Source organism: Pezoporus occidentalis, unplaced genomic scaffold, assembly GCF_034315485.1.
Source record: "Pezoporus occidentalis ecotype Australia unplaced genomic scaffold, CSIRO_AGI_Poc_V1 ctg34, whole genome shotgun sequence".
In the NCBI taxonomy this organism is placed as follows: domain Eukaryota; kingdom Metazoa; phylum Chordata; class Aves; order Psittaciformes; family Psittacidae; genus Pezoporus; species Pezoporus occidentalis.
The window spans coordinates 5266500-5289738 of NW_026915376.1; the positions used below are offsets into that span (position 1 = coordinate 5266500).

Here is a 23239-nt window from a genome sequence, read left to right on the forward strand (position 1 = left end):
TCATTGACTTAATTGCTAAAACACAGCCGGCCTTCACAACATGACTGATATTGAGATCAGCGCTGTCACCATAACAGCAGCATTTTGATCTCTAATTATATGTTGTTAGAGGTGTCTCAGAGGAAGTTGCATGTATAAAGTAGGCAAAATGCTGTCATTTAGCAAGAGTCCCTCAGTACTGGAAATTGTATTGTTCTTCTAACTGTTGATTAGATGCTCTTTTGGTCTAAGATAATGTCAATATTAAGGAGTCTGGGGTTTTGGTCAATTAATTAATTGAAACTTTTTTTAACAAGTATCCAATATTACTCAATGAAATGCATTTTTAGCTGCAGAAAGGTGAGTCTTATTTCAGGTTTTGCTGACATCAGTTTTCGAGAAGTTCGTTGTTCAATGTCCCGGTGTTGTCTTTTTTTTTTTTTAGTGATCTCCTTCAGTGAACTAATAGACAATGATGATTTCTAAAATTGTCCATGTTAACAAAAGCTTGCTTATTAAGGCAGATAGGTTTCAAGTGTTCCCCTGAATTGTTAGCATGTTAATCAATTTAAAATCTAATAATTTCTGATTTTAGAATCAACTTTTGTGTACTTGTTTGGAAGGAGTGAAAGCATTTTCAACATAGTATATTTCCATAATAAAGGTTCTTTTCAATTTTAATTTGAATGTTAGTCTAATGACTCAGTTTTTAATAGGGAAAAAATATGGAAAGAAGCATCATGATTTAATTTTATAAAATTATGAGAATTTTAGAATATTTCAAATACAGGTGTTCTTTGAGGCAGCCAAAATCTTGTTTTTTTTATTTTTACACAGATGTGTGGATGAACCACCAGCTGTGCTATAAAGTGATAGCGGGCTTTTAGGATTAATCCATTTGTACTCAGTAACTTCCCTAGGCTAACTCATTTTTGAGCTTTCAAAAGAAAGCAATTGACAGTAATACTTGAGCACTTCAAATATCTTTTTCTTGGCATTGGAGCTTTGTGATTAATACTTCATGGCAAAGTAGCTGAAATTAAACTGCCTTGGAAATAATACTTAAGATGTAGCAGGTGACTCCTTATTTAAGAAAGTGGACTAACTGCTGCTTGTAACTTTGGTGTTGTCAAATGTTTATTTGTGATACTTTTAACATACCTATTTTATAGTATATTTCTTTTCCAGAATTAGCTAGATGTTAGAATGTTTCTATTTAGTGTTGAATGATGTTGTATGTTCTTTTAATATTTTATGTGTAGTTTGTTAACATAGGTTTTATTTTGGACACTGGGCATGTTCCTGTTTTAACTTTCTCCTGGATACTTTGATTCCAAATGTACAGATCCTGTGCTCTAATACTGACTTTTTTTTTTTTTTAAACCATCTTACATTTATTACAAGAAATTAGAGCCTATAAACCCATAAAGCTGAGGGTAGGAGAATGCTCCTTTTTTTTTTTTTTTAATAAAAGTCCTTTTCTTGGCATTTAAGTTTGGAAAGGATTTGTTACTATTTCTGCTGCTGCTGCACTGTGTGACAGTTGGTCCATGCCTTTCCCTTTGGATGTTTTCCTTCATTAATGAATCATACATCACTTCATTTAGTTCCACAGTGCTTTGGGAGTCTTGATGAAAGACTTGGTAGCAGGGAGTGTTTACAGCTTCTATAGCTCTTTTAGGGAGAGGTGGTGTTTTAAATCAAAACTTGCTGTAGGACAATATTGACCCATTGTTGTTCCAGGGATGTTCATGTAGAAGGAAGTGTTTGTGGTGGGTGGAGGAAGTCTCTTTCAATCAGGAGAGTTGCTATGAAATTAGAAGAGCAAGAACTGCCTGCATTACACATCTGCAAGTCTCGGGTAGTTTTGCAGCTCGCTCTTGATGAAGATAGGACCCCATTATTATCCATTATTCTGTGATGCAGTCTCTCCTTTGACTACTAATGTTCTTGTGTGACTAATTCAGGAAAGACCAGAAATCCTTCTGGTGAATAATTAACACTTCCTGTCCTGTTCAGGTGGCTTTTAAAGACAGATTCAAAAGGTAAAAGAAAAACAGTGATACATATTATTATATAGTAAACTAAACTGATGTGTTCTTTCAAAGTAACCAAAATACTGGAAATTCCATCACTTGCTGTCATAATGAGAACTCTAGCACTACAGGTTAGAATTCAGTTATCTGAGTTGACATGTCTTCTGAAGCACATCTGAAATTCAAATAACTGAAATAACTGGCAGTTTTTTAAACTGCTGTAAGGGAAACCCAAACTAAACTAGACAAGGACTTTGAAAAACTTAGGCCTACGTAATTCAGAGATTGCTGTAAGTTTTGGTTTCTCTTTTTGTTTTGGTTTATCATTCACCTTTCTCCACCCCCTTCAGATCCGGTTTCCACCATTCTCCTATATGCCATTGAGATGGAAAGCGATTTAGCTGTTTTCTTACTAGCATTCTTTCTGTCCATGTTATTTCAGTTTGCTCAGTTTGTTGTGGGTTTCTGACTTGCACTAGCAACATACTTGTTGCAAACTTGAATACGGAAGTGTATTCAAGTAGTCTTTATGTTGTGGTTGGAAATGCCATATGGAGATTTTTATTTTGATACAAATGTATGCACACACAACTTTAATGTCTTCACAAATTTTGGTATATGATTATAAAAACCGAAACATAAATGGATTGTGTAGCTAATGACTTACTGTAGCACAGAAGAATGCTAATATGTATTTATCATTTTTCAAGATGAAAACAGCTGTAAATAACCCCAACATTTTCTGTTGGAACACATATTTGAGTAGCTGTTCCAGTAGTATTTTTCCTGGTATGAATGTCACAAAAATAAAATTAGAGATCATCTTGATTTTTTTTTTTTTTTTTTTTTGAGGACTACTTAAGGCCACTCAGCCAATAAATACTTTAGTCAATTTGTGGTCCAAATGGATTTGTAGTCTCTTTAAGGTTATGTAGTAAGTTGGTTAAGTAAATGGGAGCTCCAAAAACTTGTATTTTTTAGGTGTCTGTGAAAGCAGGTAGAGAAAAGAGTAAGGGAAATGGTGTATATGAGTCTCATCTTGGGACTTACTATTAGCTGGTTAATCAACAGTGCTGTCCTTTCTTTTGCTTAGCTTTCTTGCCCCTCATCATCTATGCAGGACACATTCTGAAGGTAAATGTTTTATTCTTAGTAGCACCTAATTTAGAAACAGTAGACCAGCTTTTGGAGGCACGGGCTTTTCTTCAGTATATGGGGAAGCTGGTTTACTTTTTCTAAGTATGCACGTAGATATTAACTCAGTCTCCAAAATCAGTCTAACTTACACCCTTAGGTCATCATAGCTGCAATAGAACTACTACTAGAATATGAAAGATGAATGTCTTTACCAGCTGGCTGGACAGATGGCTTGAGTTAATGTTTCTGTTTTCAGCTGTTTACTTGCAGATATTGTTCAGAAACTATTGTTTCTGCTAAAATCAGGTAGCATGTATGTAGCAAACACTGAATGTGGCATTATCCTTACCACGAAAGATACAAGCTGCCAGTTTAATTTGCACCATCTAAATATAGCTACAGATGTGTTAAATTCACTTTGATTCTACTTGAATTAGTTAAGTGTAAACATTTTCTTTGAAAGGCTGTACATAGCATTTTATCTTCCCATAACAGAACAAAAACATCTACATAAACTGACTTGAGAAAAAAAGATGTTTAGAGAACTAAAAATCCAGAAATTTCACCTGCCTACTGAAGTTCCCAGACTGCTGTTGTGCTTTGGTGAAAGTGGAGTGTGAGAAAAGATTGTGTGGTCTCTTTTCTGAAGGGGCCTTCCATGAGTAAAGGATGCAGTTGACGTAGGTGCACAGATACATGATTAAAAGCTTAAAGTCAAGCAGAATCATAGAAACATTAATTTTTCTTCCTGTATTTTTCTTGGAGACCAAAGATGACTGATGTTATGAGCTGATCCTGCTGCTTGCTTAATTTTTAAATTTAAGGAGTTAAAACTCTCCTGCTTCTATGTAGTGTTCAGCATTAATTTGACACAGTTAATGAAGCAGTAGAGTTGCAGTTTGAAGCTGCAGACTGTCACAGTGGGTAGTTAAAACTTACTTCTCCTTGTGTACTGAGGAGGTTACACACAGTTGGATAAGAGTTTAGGATGAGGTAATGTTATAGGGCTCATTTTTATTACCTACTGTTAATGATCACTCTGTGCTTGGTTGCTGTGCCTTTGCCCAAGATTACCTTTAAAAATGCGTAAAAAGCTGATCTAACGAAAGAGCCTTTGCTGTTTGTGCCACATACATGTGAACAAAATGTTTAGCTTGGCCCTGATTTCCTACAGTCTGACTTAGATGAAGTAAGTGCAGTGATTGTGATTTATCCCTTCAGTCTTAGTAGAAGAAAATAAGAAGTTGAGGCTTGTTTGTACACTGTCTCTGTGTCATTTCAAAATAGGCAAATGATGAGGAGGATAATGTAATGGTTTCTGTGAGTGCCGCCATGCCTGTGGTTCTGTTCATGTAAATAAATGCAGTAGGTCTACTTTTAACACTTACAAAATAGTAAAAGCTACCTTGTGAAAATGACAACTGGGAAGATTACAGTTTGTGTTTGCTTTAATCTGGATCACCGAAGGTTGAAAAGCCAAAATACCAGGCTGCTTAAAGTTTTCTTTCTTGTGCCATGGGATAAAGGATGTGGGATGAATAACTGTTTTTTCACCAACTGTTTAAAACCCTTGAACTTCAAAGCAAAATGTACATTCTGAATTCTTTCTAGCCTGGTAAGCAAAATGCAATTACCCGAGACCTGGGAAGTGTACTGTGTGGAATGGGAGAAAGGCCCAGTTCATTCGCTTGAGGCTCTCATCCCAACTTCACAGCTAACTTCTTGGAAAGTGCTCTTCTCTGCCTGTCACCCACTGAACAGCACATGCATCGGTTCATTTCTCATGGTCACATGACCAGTACTAGCTTACTGGAGAAAAGTGAGCTACCTGTAAAGCTAGTCCACACTGTCCTCTGCAGTCTTACTTGGGGGTCTTTTGCCAACAGAAGTGGAATAAGAGCTCCTGACTGAGCTTCCAAAGCACAACATGAGAAGGGCTATCACAAGTGTTTACCCTTGGGAATTAAGACTGTGGCAAAACTTCGAAGGAGGTGGGAAGAGGGGACAGCAAAGCATGTTCACATTTTGATTATTCCGTTAGTTTCCTTGTTACCTTTTTCTCTTACATCCTTGCAAGTAGAAAAGAAAATCTAAGTATTTTTATTTTTGTCAGAGAATAAAACTGAAGAGTTTTGGGTGACCTTATTCTTCTCTCTGTCCTCCAGCTACTAAAGTTTAGATCTGCTGTACTTGCGTAAAGGCTTTAGTTATAAATTTGTAAGGAAAATGTCATGTGCCTAGGCACAAAATTTGATATATCTTGTTAATTATGTAGACATCTGAGACTTCTCCATATACTGCTTTAAACTCTGCTTATGTACAATTGTATTATGACAAAGCAAGGTACACATTATGGAATGGTAAATACCAGTGTTTTCTGCAATTTTACTTTAGATGTTGAGGGAATAGCAAATTGGAGGGTGATGTTTAAGATGCTTGAGAGATCCTGATAATTTACTTAAAAGAGGCTGCTAATGGGCTTTATGCAGAAGAGTAAACTAGTGCTTGTCTTGAATTAATTGTATTAATTAGCAGAACTTGCATGTTTAAAATGCAAAAGCGGACTGATGTAGATCAAGCTAGTTAAATTTGGGAGTTTAGATTTGTGGGTCACTGATTAGCTCAACAGATTGGTTATGTCAAAGTTGTTTCCAAACAAGACTTATTGCTGTTGATAGCACGTTTGATTGTTAAGATAAACACTTAACTAGCCTCCTGTGATTAGCATGAACAGCATTTACTTAGTTGTGTTTCTCATTAGTTAGATACTAAGAGGAGATGAGATCAGTGGGTTTTATTTATGTTCTGGCAGATTATTGTATAACACTTTCTTGTACTGCTGCACTGCTAAGATTACAAAATTAATAAGAAATGCTGCTTTTAAAAAAAATCTACTTGTTATTTGAGCTTTACATGATTTGTTATCATTTGTAAGTGCTAGCCATGTACACCCTGCTTTGCAGAGCTTCCACAGAGAGACCAAAATATAAATAAATTTTTCATTAAAACTTCGATTTTACTAAACCCAAATTTGGAACAGCAATCATATGAAAATATTTTTTTATACTTTAGAGACACAGAGAGCTCCCTAAACTGGAAACAGAATTAATCAGTTTGACACTGTGAGAAATTGTCAACTGTTAATAAATCGTCATATTCTCCATTAGAATAGTTCGAAACCCTAAAATGGAATTTCTTCCCAAAGTAACTGAGTAAAAGAGGAGAAGTGTGATACAGCATAGGCCAGGAAATACTTGAGGCTAGAAGAGGTACAAATGAGTTCTACAAAAGTGTACTTATAAAGTTGGGGAAAATGCATGGGAGATTGAAAGCAGAGTTATTTGTTATCTCACTGCAAACATAAAGGGAGATTTTTGAGTGGCAAGTGTGTATGGGGAATGCTAAATGCTCTCCAGTGGCTATGTCACTTGCTACTTACAGGAGCAAAATTTGAATGGGGACTGGGTGAGAGCAGAGGGCAGATTTGCTTGTTTGCTGTGCAGCCTGTGGGTAGACATTCTGAGCAAAATTCCAGGGGAAGAAATAACAGGTTTTTGCTGTTGTGGATGGGTACTATCAAACTCCAGCTTTGGGGGATGAGCAGTAGGAAAGAACACATATTTTACCTCTCATATGTCATTAAGAGGGGTGAGGATGATATTGGAATGCATAAGGCTGAAAGAGATTTGTGATGAAAATAGCTAAAACTTGTTTCTACACCTTGGAGCATGAATATGAAAAAGCTAAGTTACACCGGTAGAGATCCTGAATTAATGGACATTCTTATCATAGAGTATTAAAATCTCACTTTTCTGGGCTTATCTCACTGAGATTGTTTAGCCTTTTTTGCATTTTCAATTATCAAAAAGCTTAAGACTGAAATAAACCCACCTGAATTCTGGTCATGTAATATGCAGGGTTTAATTTGCTTGTTTTGGTTTATTTACTGGGAGGACATAGTAAGAGAAGCCCTGAAAGTAATGTGATTGGGTTAAAAGAAAAACAACTCTTTTATCTGTCATAGGTAACAAGGCAAACATAGTTCTTGGAACTGAGTGTCCTTCACTGAAAGTCCAAATATAGTAAATGATATCAAAGCATTTAAATGACTTGTGTGTCAAATTCCAGTGACACTCGTGAACCTTTAAAAATGTTATGTTACCATCCATACTTATGTAATGGGATCAAGCAGTGATTGTAGGTTTGCAGGGCTGAGTCCAAAGGCAAAAATCTGAGTATCTTAGTGGGGTGATTTTGTTCAGCAGCAGATTGAGCATTTGATAGGCTTGTGCCTGACTTAAGAGCATTAAAAATGTACTTGTGTAGTCCTGTTTTAAAGCATGTACACATTTACTGTTGCATCAGCTTTTAACAACTTTGAAATGAGTTAGGTGTTGAATAAATAATATAGTTTTACATTCTAATAGTTTTCCCAGCTGGCAAGATAACAGAGCAAAACCTGTGGTATATTTAATCTGTAGTTTACATTCAGTCTTGCAGTAAAATTTCAGAACATTCAGATGATGGAATGCCATAAAACAGGATAACTAGCCATACTTCTGTCTGTCGTTTGCACATGTGAAAATGACTCATAAGTATGTGGTGACTTAATAGTCATTTAAATATCAGTCCAAAATATTTTTCTACTGCTGTGGACAGAAATGTAATTATTTTCATTGTTGGTGTGCAATAATTTAATTTCATAAGGCAGTATTTTTTGGACTTCTTACTGGTTGCTCTTTTTTATGTTTAATTACTTGCAGAAATCATTTTGTGCATTTAAAAAAGATATGTATTTTCCCCATTAGTAAGATGCATCACTCACAGTAATTTATTATTGTTTCTGCTCACAAACTGGTTTGGGAGAAATATGTTCTCAGCATTATGTTCACGTTCTATTTATGACTGTTTGTTTGGCAGAATCTGTAGCAGTATATCTAATTTTTTGTCATTTGACATATTTCCAAACAGTTTTGAGTTGGAAATTACTTCAGGTATTTCATTTAAAAAAGCTGTTGTAATTTTTCTCTGTACATTTGTTGCAGGAGTACATTGAGAGCCCACAAAACAGTGCACAAGTTTCAGGGAAAAATCTGTAAATCCTAAATTTAGTAGGTCTGTTTTCCTGTTGTATTTTAGCTCCTCTGCAAGTTTCTCAGTAGCGTCATTGTACAATACGTTGAGGTATCTCATGGAAACTTTCTTTCTCCTATCCTAAACCCCTTTCCCTGTGCCTTAGGCTGTGTGCTGTGACTGGTGGGGGGAGCCCTGGTAGGTGGATTTTTCCTGAATAAGGCAATTGAGTAAATTACTTGAGGTAAGGAATGAGGCAGGATTACTGGACACATTGATGAGTGCAGGGAGAACAATTTCGATGATGGTAATAGAAAAAAAGGTGTTTAAAATACAACCTGAGTTCAGGTATCCTGAATGGTCAGGTTCTCAAATTCAGATACCCTCTGTTAAATTCAGAGGGCAGGAGGTGACAGGGCAGAGAGGGAAGGGTAGTAGCTGTCATTATTAATGGATGTTTAACATTCAATGCTATGAACTTAAAAGCAGTTTGGAATATTTTACTTTTACCACCAGTCTTTCCCGTAATAAATGGTTGATACATGCACCCAAAAAGCTCTGTTCAGTTTCAGTGAGGTGTGGATGCCTGTACTGGGTAAGAAATAGTCCCTGAGTCCAGACAAGCTTCAGGGTCTAACATTCCAGGCTGTTATGTTTGATACAGTGCAGTTTCAAAAGCCTCAGTAACTTGTAAGATGAGTCAGTAATGGAAAAAATGCATTATTCCATCCAACAAATTCTGCTTTCATAATTATATGCAATATCAATAGAAAGAATGTAGAGCTTTCATACAACGTAGCTTTTATGGAGAAGGCTAATGTTTTTAGGTGTTCTGCTTTCCCTTGCCTTGGGATTATTTGAGACACTTTGATAAAATCATACAGCTTTTTCTTGTATTATATATGCCAGAAGGAGAACTAGTCACTGACCTTCAGCTATGGTAAGATAAACATTTTCAGAACCTTTGGGCCTGTTCTGTAAAAGGCATTGCTTTGCACATCAGAGAAACTTCACTCAGGAGTGGAGACCAACCAGAATATTCACCTGCTCTGTCCATTTAATTCACTATTTTATTTATTTATTTATTTAGACATAATACTTTTGTTCCAACGAGAAATGATGACTCAAAATGCTCAACTTTCAATGTATAAGAAGTACTGCAAGCAAAACCAGATATGACAGTCTGTCCCACTGGCAGCTGAGAGGGAAGAGGCAGTTTGTTCAAAAACTCTTTGTTTTTCCTTTGGACCATTCTGTCACTAGTACAGAGGAAGCTTTTGGACCTTCTTGTGTGTTCTATGGTGAAATGTTCACGGCATATTGCAGAAACAAACCCTGCCTGCATCCTGTGACTGATTTTAGTGTATGTGTTATAAAGAAAAAAACATAAAACTAATTTAGTTATGGTTCTCTCGCATGGTAGCACAAATGCAAAAATGGGTATAGCTTTTGTTCCTCTGAAACTGCTAATGCAGCGATGGTTGCAGTGCTGTAGCTTATGGGTGAACTATGACAGATGAATTAGTTAAATGCAAATTAGAATTGTATTTGCATCTTGAAGCTTGAGGAAAGTGTCAGATATTGATATGAAACTAGTAAGAAAATTTCAGTAGCAGAAAAACTATGAGATTGTTGGGCAGATGAGTGAATTTGTATTTGGTTTGGTTTGTTTTGTAGGTGCATTTTATTCCCCTGAAAATGAGTACTGTGACAGGGAGGAACTTGTTTTATACTGTTAAGGTATTTTATTTCAAATGTGGGGGTTTAAAGAACCACATAGTTCTTGAGTATGCATTTTCAGATAAAATGCTTATTAAGCAGTATGTGTTTAGATTTTGTACTCTTATGTTACTTAACCAAATACCTGACTGCGTTCCCTTCACCACTGCAGTGTGTTTTGTCTCCTTCACCACTTCTAGTCAATTTAGAGCTTCCATATAGCAAGTTTTACAAGCCATAAGTTAATGATATTATTTATATGTTTATGTTCACAGAATGGTTTGAATGAGAAAGAGCATTTAAAGCTCATCACTACCCTGCCATGAGCAGGGACATTCCCAACTTTATCAGTTATTACATAAATGCATAATTTTATAATTAATATATAACGACCACCACATCAATATATTACTTACTTTGGAGCCATGCCTTAATACTTTCTAATGAACTCAAAAATTTAATCTGTATAGGTGACTTTTGCAAATAAGCTGTGCTATCTTTTTATAAACTTCAGGATATAGGGAAACAAAATTTGGTCATTTCTTGTGATGTGGTCATTTCTTGTGTGATGCATAAGAAATTGAAAGTTTTATTGATATTTAGCTATTCTGATAATTTTAATTCTCAGGTGACCCACAAGTTAATTTTTGAGGAAGATTTAGTTCTTCAGCCTGAAGATTTGGCCAGTTGAAAAGCCTGAGCCATGTACATTTTTAAAAAGGGACTTTATAACTGTCTCTTTTGGATTTTTTCTGTTGTTGTTTTAACCTTATAGAGACACTTAAAGGCTTGAAATTTATCGGTAGAACTGTTGAGACTGTCAAACCACTTCTTTTCTTCTGTTGAATTTAATAAAGTCTAAGAGCAAAAGTGGGAGCTCTCGCAAACATTTACTGAGGGAGCAGGAAGTGAGTTGAAATATACAGTATGGTTCATTTCAGCATTGCTCCAGCATTTTATGAATGCCTCTCTTTTTCTGTTTAAATGGATTAAATATTCATGTTTGGTTTCATGTGGGTTTTCTTTTTTTTGGTGGTGGTGTTTTGTTTTTTTGTGTGGTTTTGGTTTGTGTCTTTTTTTTTTTTTTTTTTGGTGAGAATCCCAATGTGTTCATTCTCAAATCCTCTGATTTGCTAAATCTTATGCTGAAAAGAGAAGCAGGAAAAAATAGCCCAGAACTCTTGTCATGTAGTGTGAAAAGGAGGCAATCAAATAACATTTTTATGTGGACTCAGACTTTATTCACTGAGGAAATTTTCTGGGTTGTTTTGCATATGTGATACTGAACCCTGTAGTAAGTTACAAGATTTATCCTGTTTTTCTTAATCAGCAGTTTGCCTTCTATGAATAACATACAAGACCACCACATCAATAATGTATTTAGTTGCTATGTACTACTGATAGGCTCTTAATAACAGAAACTGATTTTTGTAAGTGGTGTTTGTTCCCTATAGATTTACTTGCAGGCATTGCAGGCTGGATTATCCTATAGTAATGCCCTCTGCAAACAGCATTCACAGCAGCCTTGCAATGCAAATTTAAGTAGACTGTGAATTATGTTGGATTTTGCAGAGCTGAGGGATGATCTTCTGAACTTGGTGTAAACCCTGCTGTGACTCATCCATTGGTGCTGCAGTGTGGTGCCTGGTTTCTGTAATATGTTTTCTTTATACAGTAAATTCTCATTAGTGTTACTTGTGGTTCAGCTGATTCAGTGTTTACAACAGGAATCCTTGTGTGCTGATAGCTTGAGTTATAAAATGTTTCGCAGATGTTCGAGTACCTAAAAAGTTATAAATGTTCAGTGCAAACTGGCAGAGAACTGGAGGGTGCAGATTTTGTAGCACAGCAGAAAGGCGCTGTGCTAACTTTGGTCCTCTGTGGGTACTTTTCTGTGATGCCTTGTCATCTTGGGGGTCAAGGTATAACCCATTAGGTGGTTATACCTGTGGTATATTTGTAAGTATATAGGGTCACCAGAGATTTTACTGAATAAACAGTCAATATAACTTTCTGACATTGGCTGTGTGTGAAGGCCAAGGGGAAGGGAGCACCATCTACTGTAAAATGAGCAATCTGTCTCTCCAACTTCCTATGCCATTTTTGTGTTGCTGTGTCTGATTCTTTTTTTTTTTTTTTAAGAGCTCTGCAGAGTTTTTAAGCCAAGAGCTAACTGAGATTGGGAGTCCAGATGGCTTTCTCTGAGTAGGTCAATTAGGAGCTGGACCAGTTTGCCAGTTCTTCGTAGGCTGTGCTCAAGAGAAGACAGGTGGAATATTTCCTATTAAATAACCCCGTGTGTTAGTGGAGAACGCTTTGGAGCACAGCTGGTCTTTCTTGGATACTCAGCTTAACCCATACGCAGCTCATACAAGAACTTCTGTTGGGAAAAGAAGTGATTTTAAGAATGCTTAAAATATGTTATTTTTAAAAGAGACTTTAAGTTGCAGTATTTCTTTTGCACTCAATCACCCTAATACCTTTAAGAAAATACAGATTTGAGTTCTGATTAGAGAATACTGTTGTAGATCTGACTGCCTTTTCAGCTGATAAGTAAACAAGCAATAGGGTTTCATATTCATGCTTCCGGTTCTAATTTAACAAATTCTAGGGGTCTCCAGGTTTGATGGGTTGTTGGAATATGTTGGAAGATGCCTGGAGATGGTTTGTATTAGATTGGGAGCAATACTGATTGACAGCATAAGGAATTATGTGCAGTGTTTTGTGGCATGTCAGGGATAATAGTAGCAGCATAGAAGTTTTTACAGTGATGAGTGTAAGTTACAATAATTTTCAAGTAGTGAGTCCTTTAAGCCTATGAGGTAAGTATGCTAAAATGTCAGATCTTCAGTCATGTAGTTTTTGATGTCCACGCTTTATAACTTTGTTTTCTTATTCTCTGTTTAGAAGATAACACCTAAAACCTGACGGCAAAAATGCATACTGCAGTGTTATTCGTGACAATACAAGCTTCAGTTTGTGTCATCTCTGTTAGTAAATAATTTGAGAGCTATGCCGTCTGACGTGGTAGCAGATGGTGTAGTCTTGTGATGCTTATTTTTCAGTCCCTTATACTTCAGCTGGCAAAATGGAGTTTCCTTTTCCTCAGTTTACATACATAACAACAGGCAGGTTATATAGGTGAGGGCACTTTTCTGAACCGTTTCATGTGTCAGAGTAATTACACTAAGTTTAATAGTAGTGTATTTAGTAGTCAAGTTTAGACTTAAGTCATTCTTCCAATAGTTATGATGAGGGTGCTAAATGCAAAATAAGGGTGTAATTACCTGTGTTTCATTTTGACTTTTATGATACTTTCTTTTAATCCCTTCAGTGTAATTTATTTTAGTAATTGTCCCAAACTGGTGGGCTAGGTTAGGTTATTGTTTGCTGTTGTTTTTCTTCTGTATCCAGTTTAGTGTTTTGCTTTGTTTATCATGGTCTCTGATAAAGAGATATGGGAGGGTGGGAGTAATGAATCAATTTATAGTGGAGGAGAACTTCCCTGGTTATGTTTTTATTTTTATTTTTTAATTTTTAAACTGCTATGCAAAAGGCAGGTTGTATGGGCAAAGATACCTGAAAGGTATCTGTAGATCTGTTCTTTTACCCTGATTTCTGCTCTTCCCTGGCTACAGATGCTCATTCTGGAATGCAAGGGATCAATTTTCAGGCATGCTGCAGTTAAACTTGCAGAAGACAAAACAGTTCTTGATCACGGTCAGAAACAAAACAACTGAGGCCTCTGACAAGGTCCCCAGCACTTTGCATGTTTTAACTAAGATGGCTAGATATATTACTTACCCAATCTTGACTATTTAGGAAAGAATTGATGTTTTCCATTTGGAATTCGAAGAAACACAGGGTTTTATATATATTTTGAAAAGGTATAGAGAGAAGAAAGATGGACTAAAATAAGATAAACTGAGAATAATGTAGTGTAAAAAATGCCAGTTCTGCTCCATAACAAGCCAACTGTTTTCTGTAAGATCAAATGCAACACTTGTGTGGTTGGTCTGTGTTGCTTCTTTGTATACCATGCTCATTCTATTTCAGTGCCTATAGGATATACCTCATGATGTGACTTCTTGTTCAGTGCAATGACTGTGGTATTGACCACAGCTGTGAAAGAGAAGTGGAAGATTTTTCTGTATAGAAGAAAAAATGAAAGGCATCTATATAGTTATTAACAAAGCTTACATATTATGACTCAAAATACTTTTATTGTTTTCATTATTTACTTAAAGCACGGCATGTACATGGAAAGTTAAATATGCAGACATACACACAGTCAACTTCCCCATTACATAAAGTTATTGTTTTATCAGGTGTTTGTTTTCAGTTTGTTTTCTCTGTGGAAGAAATCAATAAACACAGTTTTATTCAGTGAGTCAGGTGCATGTTATCTTTGATTAACATGTGATCAAAGAAAATGACAAAGACCAGAATACTGTCTACTAAATGAATGGAATTTTTCATCCTGTTTTTGAAGCAGCTGTATTAATCTTCAGTTGTTCCCTATTTGAACCAAATCATATTGTTACTGAAATACAGGAAGGTAAGACCTATAAGGTCACTGCAGTTAATGAGAAGATTGAATATATAATAATAATATTGGCAGCAGCCAATGTTATTATCAGATCAGAAATGGGCGCGTTTTAAATCTGTATTTTGCAAGTAACTTTCCCCCTCCTTCTCCCCCCCCAAAATTGGGATGGAGTATCTAAAGTGCTTTTTTCTACTTAAAAAACCTTAGTACTCCTATTGTATATGTTTCCTCCAGCTGCTTTTTTTTTTTTTTCCTAAGAATGTTTTACTATTTAGTATGTGTTACTCTCTGGTAAGAGGAATAACACAGATAGAATGGGTTTTTGACTGCTGCTTATCTGTGGAGCATTGGAGTGTCTGATCTGAAGGAAAAGATAAAGTTAATGTGATTTCACGTTGTAAATCTGAAGATGATGATTGTGTTGTCATAGGGCAATGTTAGTTATTACTTACGGTGCACATAAATAATAATGTCCTTGAGGAACTGACAGAAGGTGGGTAGATCAGAACTTTCAGATTTTATTTCTACTTTACTAAAGGCCTCTTGGACTATGTTAATACTTAGTATTTCAGTTTTTACTGTCCTTCAGATAGTAGGCAGCACATGTTTGTGGAGAAGAGAAGAGTGTTGAAGACTTGCAGAGGAATGTTTGGTATAGGATTTTGCTGCTGAGATTTTTTTTTTTTTTTAAAGCAAATGTAGAGGCATGTGTTCATGGGAATATGAAGCATTTAGTTTTGACTGGAGGGTACCAACATTGTAAGCTCAGCTAGAAACCCAGTTGAGTCAGATCTACATTCTTACAAACTGTCTTACCTAGTTTAGATGCATTGGATTCTTTGCAGTTTATAATATGAATTGTTGGAGGAGGCTTTGAATTTAAACTCTTACTAGTGCTTTTGTGTCAGAGCCCATGATATGTTTTGTAACAATAAGGAGCTACTTTTTTACTGTGTATTTTCCCCATTTGCCCTTCTTACTCGTGTATGTTTGTGCTCTTTGGCCTTATTGTCAACAAAGCACTTCAGCGTCTGCATATTTAAAGCATGAAAAGTGCATAGGGTTTTAAAAGAATCTGAGTTCAGGTACTGATAAAAAATAACAAATCAGGATACAGCTACTTCATTGGGATGCATCAGTGTATCTTTTGAGTGTAGAAAGCTGCCAGAAGGGCTTTGCACTAGTATGCTCTGCTGTGCATAAAGTTTATCGTCCATTTAATTTCATATTGAGGTCAGGATAATGAGGTCCTTACGAACATGTGACTCACTAACTGAAGCATCATTTTCAGCAGCTTACTGAAAATCTTGAAATGATAAGCAACACTTAAATTGTTTGTGGTGAAAATGAGGAGTCCAAAACCAGAATATTAATGTATTTTCCAAGCAAAAAAGAGTGCCCTTTAGTAACAGTAACAATTATAAAATCTTACTGATACCACTTTTCTAATTAAACTAGAATTCTTCACACTGAGCGTGTGGGTATAGAACAGCTGATGAAGTAGAGCACATTGACTGCATTTATGGGATATTTAATTTCAGATTTTAGTTTGCTTAAAAATCTCTTGCTGGTTGTCAAGTTCTCTACAGGTCTGCCTGGTTTTGATGTGCTCCACTTTGTTCTTTTATTTGAAAAGACTTTGGCATACATCATTCTTGAAGAATGATTGAGCTGCCTCAGTCATAAAGATACAAATAATTGTTTAGAATGTCTAAAAATCCCTTGCTGATGTCCTCACAGCAGTATAGTAAACTAAGGAGGAGCTGTAAATATTAAATGTGCAGCATATATGAAACCAGTGAGGTGACTTCTGATCTAGAGAAGTGAAATGGCTTTCTTCAGTGACTGTTGTACAGGATACACAACTTTCAAAGGATGACTGAAGGTCTTATTAACACAGTCTTAATTAACCTCTTTCCTGTGCAAGGTGAAGTGTTATGTGCTCTAAGCGAATGCTGAAAAGTGAAAGGGAAATACAGAATTGGATCAATTTTCTTTCAGTAAGTTGGACTTGATGATCTTAAAGGTCTTTTCCAACCTTGTTGATTCTATGGTTCTATAATTGTTCTAGTCTGGTTAGATAAAAGTAAACCTTTGTGGGCTATGATTTTGCTTTTGCTGCGTGCCAGGATTCAGCTCCAAGTGAATTCTTCAGCAGAATTATAAACCTTTGAAAATTGCTTTATAATGGAAATGGTGACAGGCCATTAACTACAGTACTATAAATGCATTGATTTAACATATGTATAGTTGTTCTGAGTTGCCAGATATATGAAACAGTAGGTGCTGAATGTGTAGAGATGAAGCTTCTTTGTAGTTTTAACTAATTAATAAGAATCATGTCATTAAGTTAATGTTTCTCAAACATTCGACCCTGGACAATATTAGGCAGGTATCATTCAGGGGTGAAGATCTATTTGTATGCGGTGACACTGTGATCCCCCTGTAATTGCTGTACTGGAAGGGGACCAAGAAGCATTTAACATAGTGTGTTTAATCACCAATGCAGTTATAGTGCCACTGAAGCAGGTACATTTTCATGCTACCAAGTCATGGGAACTTCTGAATCGTAAAGAATTATTACTAGATACGCTGGAAAACCTTGTTCCCAATAAAAATGCAGAAGCTGGGATTTTGCAGGCATACTTAATTAGCATCTGTGGCTTAAACATCTTTAAATATGTAATGCATGCATTCTATATAAAAGCATTTTTTCTCCAAACTCCTTATTCTTCCATCCTCAAAAGGCAACAGAACAAAAATTGTTTCCAAGAATAACTGTTATTCTGGTGTTGTTTTTCAAGCACTGAGGATATGTACCTGTATTAGGTTTTTGTCTGGTGCGGTTGCACGATTCTTGGTGAGCATCTACATTAGTAATTCTAGTTCACTATTAAAAAGTGTGGGAAACATACAAATAAAATCCTAATATAGATGAAATTGAGCATTTCTGTTGGCCTTTTGCACTTGTGTGGAGTTAAGCTAGTATTAGTTTCTAGTGTTTCTGGTTTGCTTTTTTTTTTTTCTTTCCCCTTAAATATGGGTTGAGGAAGCTAGGAAGTGCCTGAGAGTATGCTGGAAAATGTTTTGGAAAAGGGATTTTGTTACAAAACTTTCAGCATATATCAGGTGTGCCTATCTTAAGTTTCTTGGCAGAAAATTGTGTTCATTAGGGAGACTGAGTGCTGAGAGTCCCGAGATCAGACAAATTCCTGTATATTTCTTTTGAACTTTCTTTGAATGTGCCAAATTTCCACATGGAATTTGTTCTTGAACCCTCAGATTGAGATTGTCTTGTGTTTTGGTTTGGTGGGTTTTTTTTTTTTTTATTGTATTCTGGCCATTCTGGTAAACTGCTGTACGTCTAACAATCTTGTCTTTGACATTTATTGCTAGAATTTAAACGTCATGCTTAGATGTGGTTTTGTATTGATAAAATCATTTACTGGGAGAGGGAGAAGTAAAGAAAAAAACTTCCAATGAAGGCAGAGAGGAATGTGCATTGATTTGGATGGTACCTTACAATGGTATACTGCCAAATGGCAAGGAAAGAAAAGAAGTAATTAGTGGTGTAGGGTGTAAATTTGAGTAAATAGCTTGGAGTGCTTTTAGTGGAGTAGATAAGGCACCATTTTTAAGAATGTACTGAAAGTACTATATGAAAGTGAAATTGGGGAAGTAGTCTCTACCGTTTTATTACGTAGTTACTTATAAATACATAGAATTTGAAGTATGTTATTTTTGATATTGAATGCCTCTTTCTGGCTGTCACTTTACATTATTCACCTTTAACTGGAGATGCAGATGTCGATCTCACTGAACTTAGGATGTGACACTGGTGTGTGTGTATGAATCTGTCTGAAGGCTCAAATAGCTTCTTTTGCTATGGGGGTTTGTAGAGACCACAGTGTAAGTAAGGGAAGATGGTTTGTATAGCCTCAAATGTGTTTTTTATTTTTATCATTACATGTGATTTATTTATTGCTTAAAGTATAAATATGTTGCAATTTACAGGATTTCCCATTTCTGTACACTTTGCCCTCTTTCAAAATTGCAGTGTCATTTCTGCTACTTCCATGGCTGTGTTGTTAAAGGAATGTTTGTTTTGTTGTTTGTGGGGTTTTTTTGGCTTTTTTTTTTTCTGTGGCACTGGAAGCATATTTAATACCTATGCTTGTTTCAGACACAGAGTTCTGTGGAACTGTTGCATGCAGTCTTTCTGTAGCCTCTGGGGTTTTCCAGCTGGCTTGAACTATATTCTGCCTCTAACTTGCTCTGCCACCTGACCTTCCGAGCTTGCTTCACCTTGTGATTTCCAATCTCCATAATAATTTTGTGTCACCCTTTAGTTAAATGGTTTCTTTTTGACAGATAGAAGTACCTTCAAATAGGGTTTAACTTTATGTTCTGTCTTGGAGATAATACCATTCTATTTGACTTGATTTATCCATAAATATGAATGTCTTCCTGAATATCAGCTTAAATTATGTACAAGTGGAGGTTGTAAATTGTCAGTATAAAGCTGGCTTTCTAGGGATATCATACATATAAAGTGTGTAGTGTAGTAGTTCTAGTTTAGGTACTGTTAAGCATAAAGCTGACTTTTGTTAGGGAGATCTTGGAACTACCTTAGTGTGTCCACGTTTTTTAGCTGTTCTGCCTGGCAGTATAAGCTTCTGGTGAATGCTGGGGTCACTAGGAAATAGTTACTGTAAAACAGTGATGTGGTTAACGAGATTTACTTCGCAGAGAAATCAGCAATATGCAGGCTTGCTCAATTTTAACTGATGACAGAGCCCTTGCCTGCTGCAAGGAGGAAATCTTGGTGATGAGAGGAAGGATTCGCAGTGTAACAAAAGGCTGTAAAACATACATTTTACTTGGCAGATACTGACATGACTTTAGGTAATACCTAGTAAGTCTGATGTATGTAAACTGCTTAATGCATTTTCCTTGCAAGGCTTTTGCTCTACTTAAATATTGCACTTTCAAAAGGGGGCTGATTGTTGATCCGCAGTGTTACTGTGTCTAATAAAAAATGCCATTTTCTTAGTTCTAGTGTAATGTTGATAGATCTACAGTGACATAAATGACTGTAAAAGACAGGAAAAAAACCACTCGAAGTTTAGATTCTCATCTTAAGTAGCAGCCTCAGACTGACTTGAGTTGCCTTGAAAGGAACAACTGACGTTATTAGCTCACCAGGTCACTTGTCCAACAGCACTGTCCTTTCAGAAAATTTGGGGGGTTTTGGTGTTACGAGTAAATGGCAGTCTGTCTTTTTTTTTTTTTTTTTTTTTTTTGCACCTAGCTGTATGTTGTGTGTGTTTTCCATTGTTGATGTGCTGATAAGTAAATATTATATAAGACTTTGGATTGATATTTAACAGCTGAGGTGGTTGATTATACCAGTGAAAACATTTGTCATTGCCCATTCCAATGTCATCAGTATGAACCATCTGAACTCTGCCTTTCTTTTTCTTTGCTGCCCCTGGGGTTTAATGGCTTTGCAGAGAAGCTCCTGCCTGGCATATTGAGCTGCTCCAGAAGGTCTAACCCATAAGCAGTGAGTACTGAACTGCAGCACACTAATGCTGTAGGTGTTGACTCACCATGCTGTTTTTAATTGCAGTTCTTCTGAAGGTAGATAATCTGTGCAGACTGTCAACATAGATATTGAATCTTTGGGTATATACCAATTTGATGATGTATTTGTATGGCTACAAATGCTGTTCTGCTTTTCTTTTCCTGGAAATTAACTTTTCTCCTGTGCACATACTGTTTGCATTTAAAACTAGCTTTCATGTGTCTGTGGTTCTTGCTATAGCTGACAAATGCTTATGTCTCATCTGCAGTGAACTGTGTTCTTCTAGAATTCTTGAGCCTGATGTAAAGCAGCTTTCAAATGTGCATGAATTGAAAAGCATCTGTAATGTTTTGATGTGACTAAAACTGAGATATGATTAACCAGGTCTGGATTTACTTTGTTACTGGAAAGTCATTCAAAATCCATTTGCAAACTCAGGGCTGTGTGTGGGTGTGGGGGTGTGTGAATTCTATAATTCTGACAGTTGTGTTCATTTCTGATAAAATTGCTTTGAAAAAATTGACAATGTTTTTGTCTTGAGGTAGTAAGCAGTTTGTTTTTTATAATTTATATCTTGCAAGATGCAGGTCTCAAAATTCTGTCTATGTTTGCCTGGACATTGAAAACAACTGTTTTGGTAGTTTCGGTTGGTTTTATATATGCATATTTGTAAAGATAAATATGCAATTAATTTAGCTAAATAATATGTTCCAGGTACAGGTTGCCCTGAGGAGGTATAGACCCAGTTTTGGTTCAACCTTGCCTGTCAGTATGTACTTTCAGACCTGCTCAGGATGATGTTAATGCTTATATGCCATGGCAGATCTGAGTCAGGAATGCTGAACAAATCAAATACTGGGCAGTGTGCACAGAAGCTGGGTTGCTCGTACCTAAAGACATTTCAACACGTAGAGAGCTCTTGAGAATATTCTTCAGTTCACTTTGTAAAGGAGACGTTGGGATGTTAGAACTGCTTGTAAACTGGGAGAAATTTGTTCTCCCACGTTATATTGCTTTGGGTAGTTTCATGGTAGCCCTGGAGAGGTCTATAGCTTTACTTTTTAAAAATTTTTCTTCTTGTGAGCTGACTGACTTTATGAGGGTGAGCACTTGTGACATAATTGCACAAACACTTTGGAGACATCTGGGAGGCTTAAGAGATTGCTGTCATTCTCCAGCTGTTTTTCGCTCAGCTGAAGGCTGCTGCCCTCAAAGCTCACTAATGGGTCGTATGAACTATCATAGTCCATGTCAGTGCAGAGTCAGCCAGGTTATTTTAAATCACTTCTGGATGTGGCTGAAGGTAGTAATGAACAGCTTGAGGTAATAACTTCTTAAGCCATTCCAGTTAGACTTCCAAAAGCACATATGTCTGTGTCCTTATAAGTGCAAGAATTTAATCTCTCCATTGCTGTACTGTATTCAGGATTTGTCAGGACTGTAGAGCTGTTGCCAAGGGGAGTCTAATATTCAAGTGGAATGTATTGGCTCTTCCTGTCTATCATTATTATCGTATTGCAGTAGAAAGGTTTGAATGATGAGTGTTTAACATTACACATTGAATGGTAAAGTAAGCTTATTTAAAAATATGAGTAAATGTGTGAAAGTGGTATTGTGGAAGCTCTTTAAACTGGAAAGAGATTGCCATATGAGGTCTCTTCCCCTGACGCTGTTCCTAGTCCAGCCACTTCTAGCCAGTTGTCTTTGATTCCTATTAAGATTTAAGTTCATACCCTATATATTCTTGCTTCATTCCCCCCAAATCTTCCCTATATTGATTAGAATAATAATGAATTTTTTAGCTCTACTTTTTTTTTTTTTTTTATTTTTGCCCCAGGTCCAGCAAGACTATGAATCTCTGTTCCAAATGCTTTGCTGGTAAGTGCAGTAAAAGGTTTTTGTGCTTTTGTTAGATTATTGAAACCACATTGTTGGCATCTTCTCTGGGATTTGCGCATGGGTTTTTCTTTCTTCAGTGTGCATGTGTAATCAGATTTTCCTCACTTTGGTGCCTAGTTTATTTGCTAATCAAGAACTTTTTGTGTAAATGTGACAATCAAACATTGTTCTTGAGGCTTATGGAGTTCTGGAGCACCTTTGAACTACAGAGCTCTGTTGTCAGCACAGCTCCTATATGGATGATGTGGGTTTCAAAGTGCCTAAGTCTGAATTGTATTTTGGAGTTTTGTGGGATTTATTTTGATAATCTCTGAAATATGGTTAAAAATGAAAAATGGCTGAAAAAATTAAAAGTTGGTATAGAACACGTCTTGTTCTATTTCTTTTTAACTTACAGTCCTTGAATATTAAATCATTGCTAGCTCATCAGTAAGCTAATTCTAATTGTTGCGTATAGTTTTCTTATTGCAAGGTCATTGCTACTCTGTAAAATGTTAGGAATTGTTATTGACCTTTTCCTCTTTTCATCCTCTAGCTATGCCTTTCTATTTTTTTATTATAAAATCATTTGTACTTGTAATTAAATTACTGTCATAGTTCATGATTTTTAATTTCTCTTGGGGGAACAGATGCAATATTAGAAAGTTCAGATTTTTTTTCTTTTAAACTTTAAAGCTATTTCAGATATTTTTTTCTTTAGCCAAAAATAAATTTCAACTTGTAGTTTTCAGATCTTGTGTTCAGCATTGCATCGTTAAACAAACACATGGGAAATAAAGATTGTCAAAGGCTGTTCAGAAAAATTATGCATGTATTTCTCTTGTTGTTTTCCAAAGCCATGGATCACCGGAAAGGGTATACTGGAGAAAGTGCAAGTCTGCCCTTGTACTCTTTCCCTACTGACCACAGTCAGAAACAAGCTACTAGGTCTTTGATTTGACTCAGTACAACTGTTATGTTCATGTTAGTGCTATAAACAACTTACGTTCATGTACCTCAGAAATGTGGATTTTCTAATAATGAGATATAAAAATAGCCCTCCCTTCATATTCTGAGGTAAATAGAATACCCAAAACTTCACAGCCAGCAGACCAGGCATTAAGCAAAGCATCTTTTATTTTGGTTTTACTGTTTTGTTGTTGTTGGTTGTTTTTAACAAGAAGAAAAGTTCTTGGTTTCTATTCTGTAATTCTCCTGGAGTCCATTACCTCTGGTCATCGTTTTTCCTGTTGTAAGAATACAAAATGATGCCAAAATATT

The 23239-nt window shown here is 36.1% G+C and overlaps 1 protein-coding gene across 5 annotated transcripts in view; it reads left to right on the top strand.

Annotated features, from left to right (window-relative positions):
- The window catches only part of ZFAND3 (zinc finger AN1-type containing 3), a 146122-nt gene that overhangs the window by 10651 nt on the left and 112232 nt on the right, over positions 1–23239 (top strand). Inside the window, exons 2-3 of one of the 5 annotated variants that reach the window (XM_062629674.1) lie at positions 20007–20059; positions 21918–21958. The exons of 3 other annotated variants lie outside the window; for them this stretch is intronic. In XM_062629674.1, the coding sequence (XP_062485658.1) occupies positions 21931–21958 (28 nt within the window). In that variant the 5' untranslated portion in view covers positions 20007–20059; positions 21918–21930. The remainder of the gene's footprint in view (positions 1–20006; positions 20060–21917; positions 21959–23239) is intronic. One more of the 5 variants, XM_062629673.1, reaches the window with a different exon arrangement.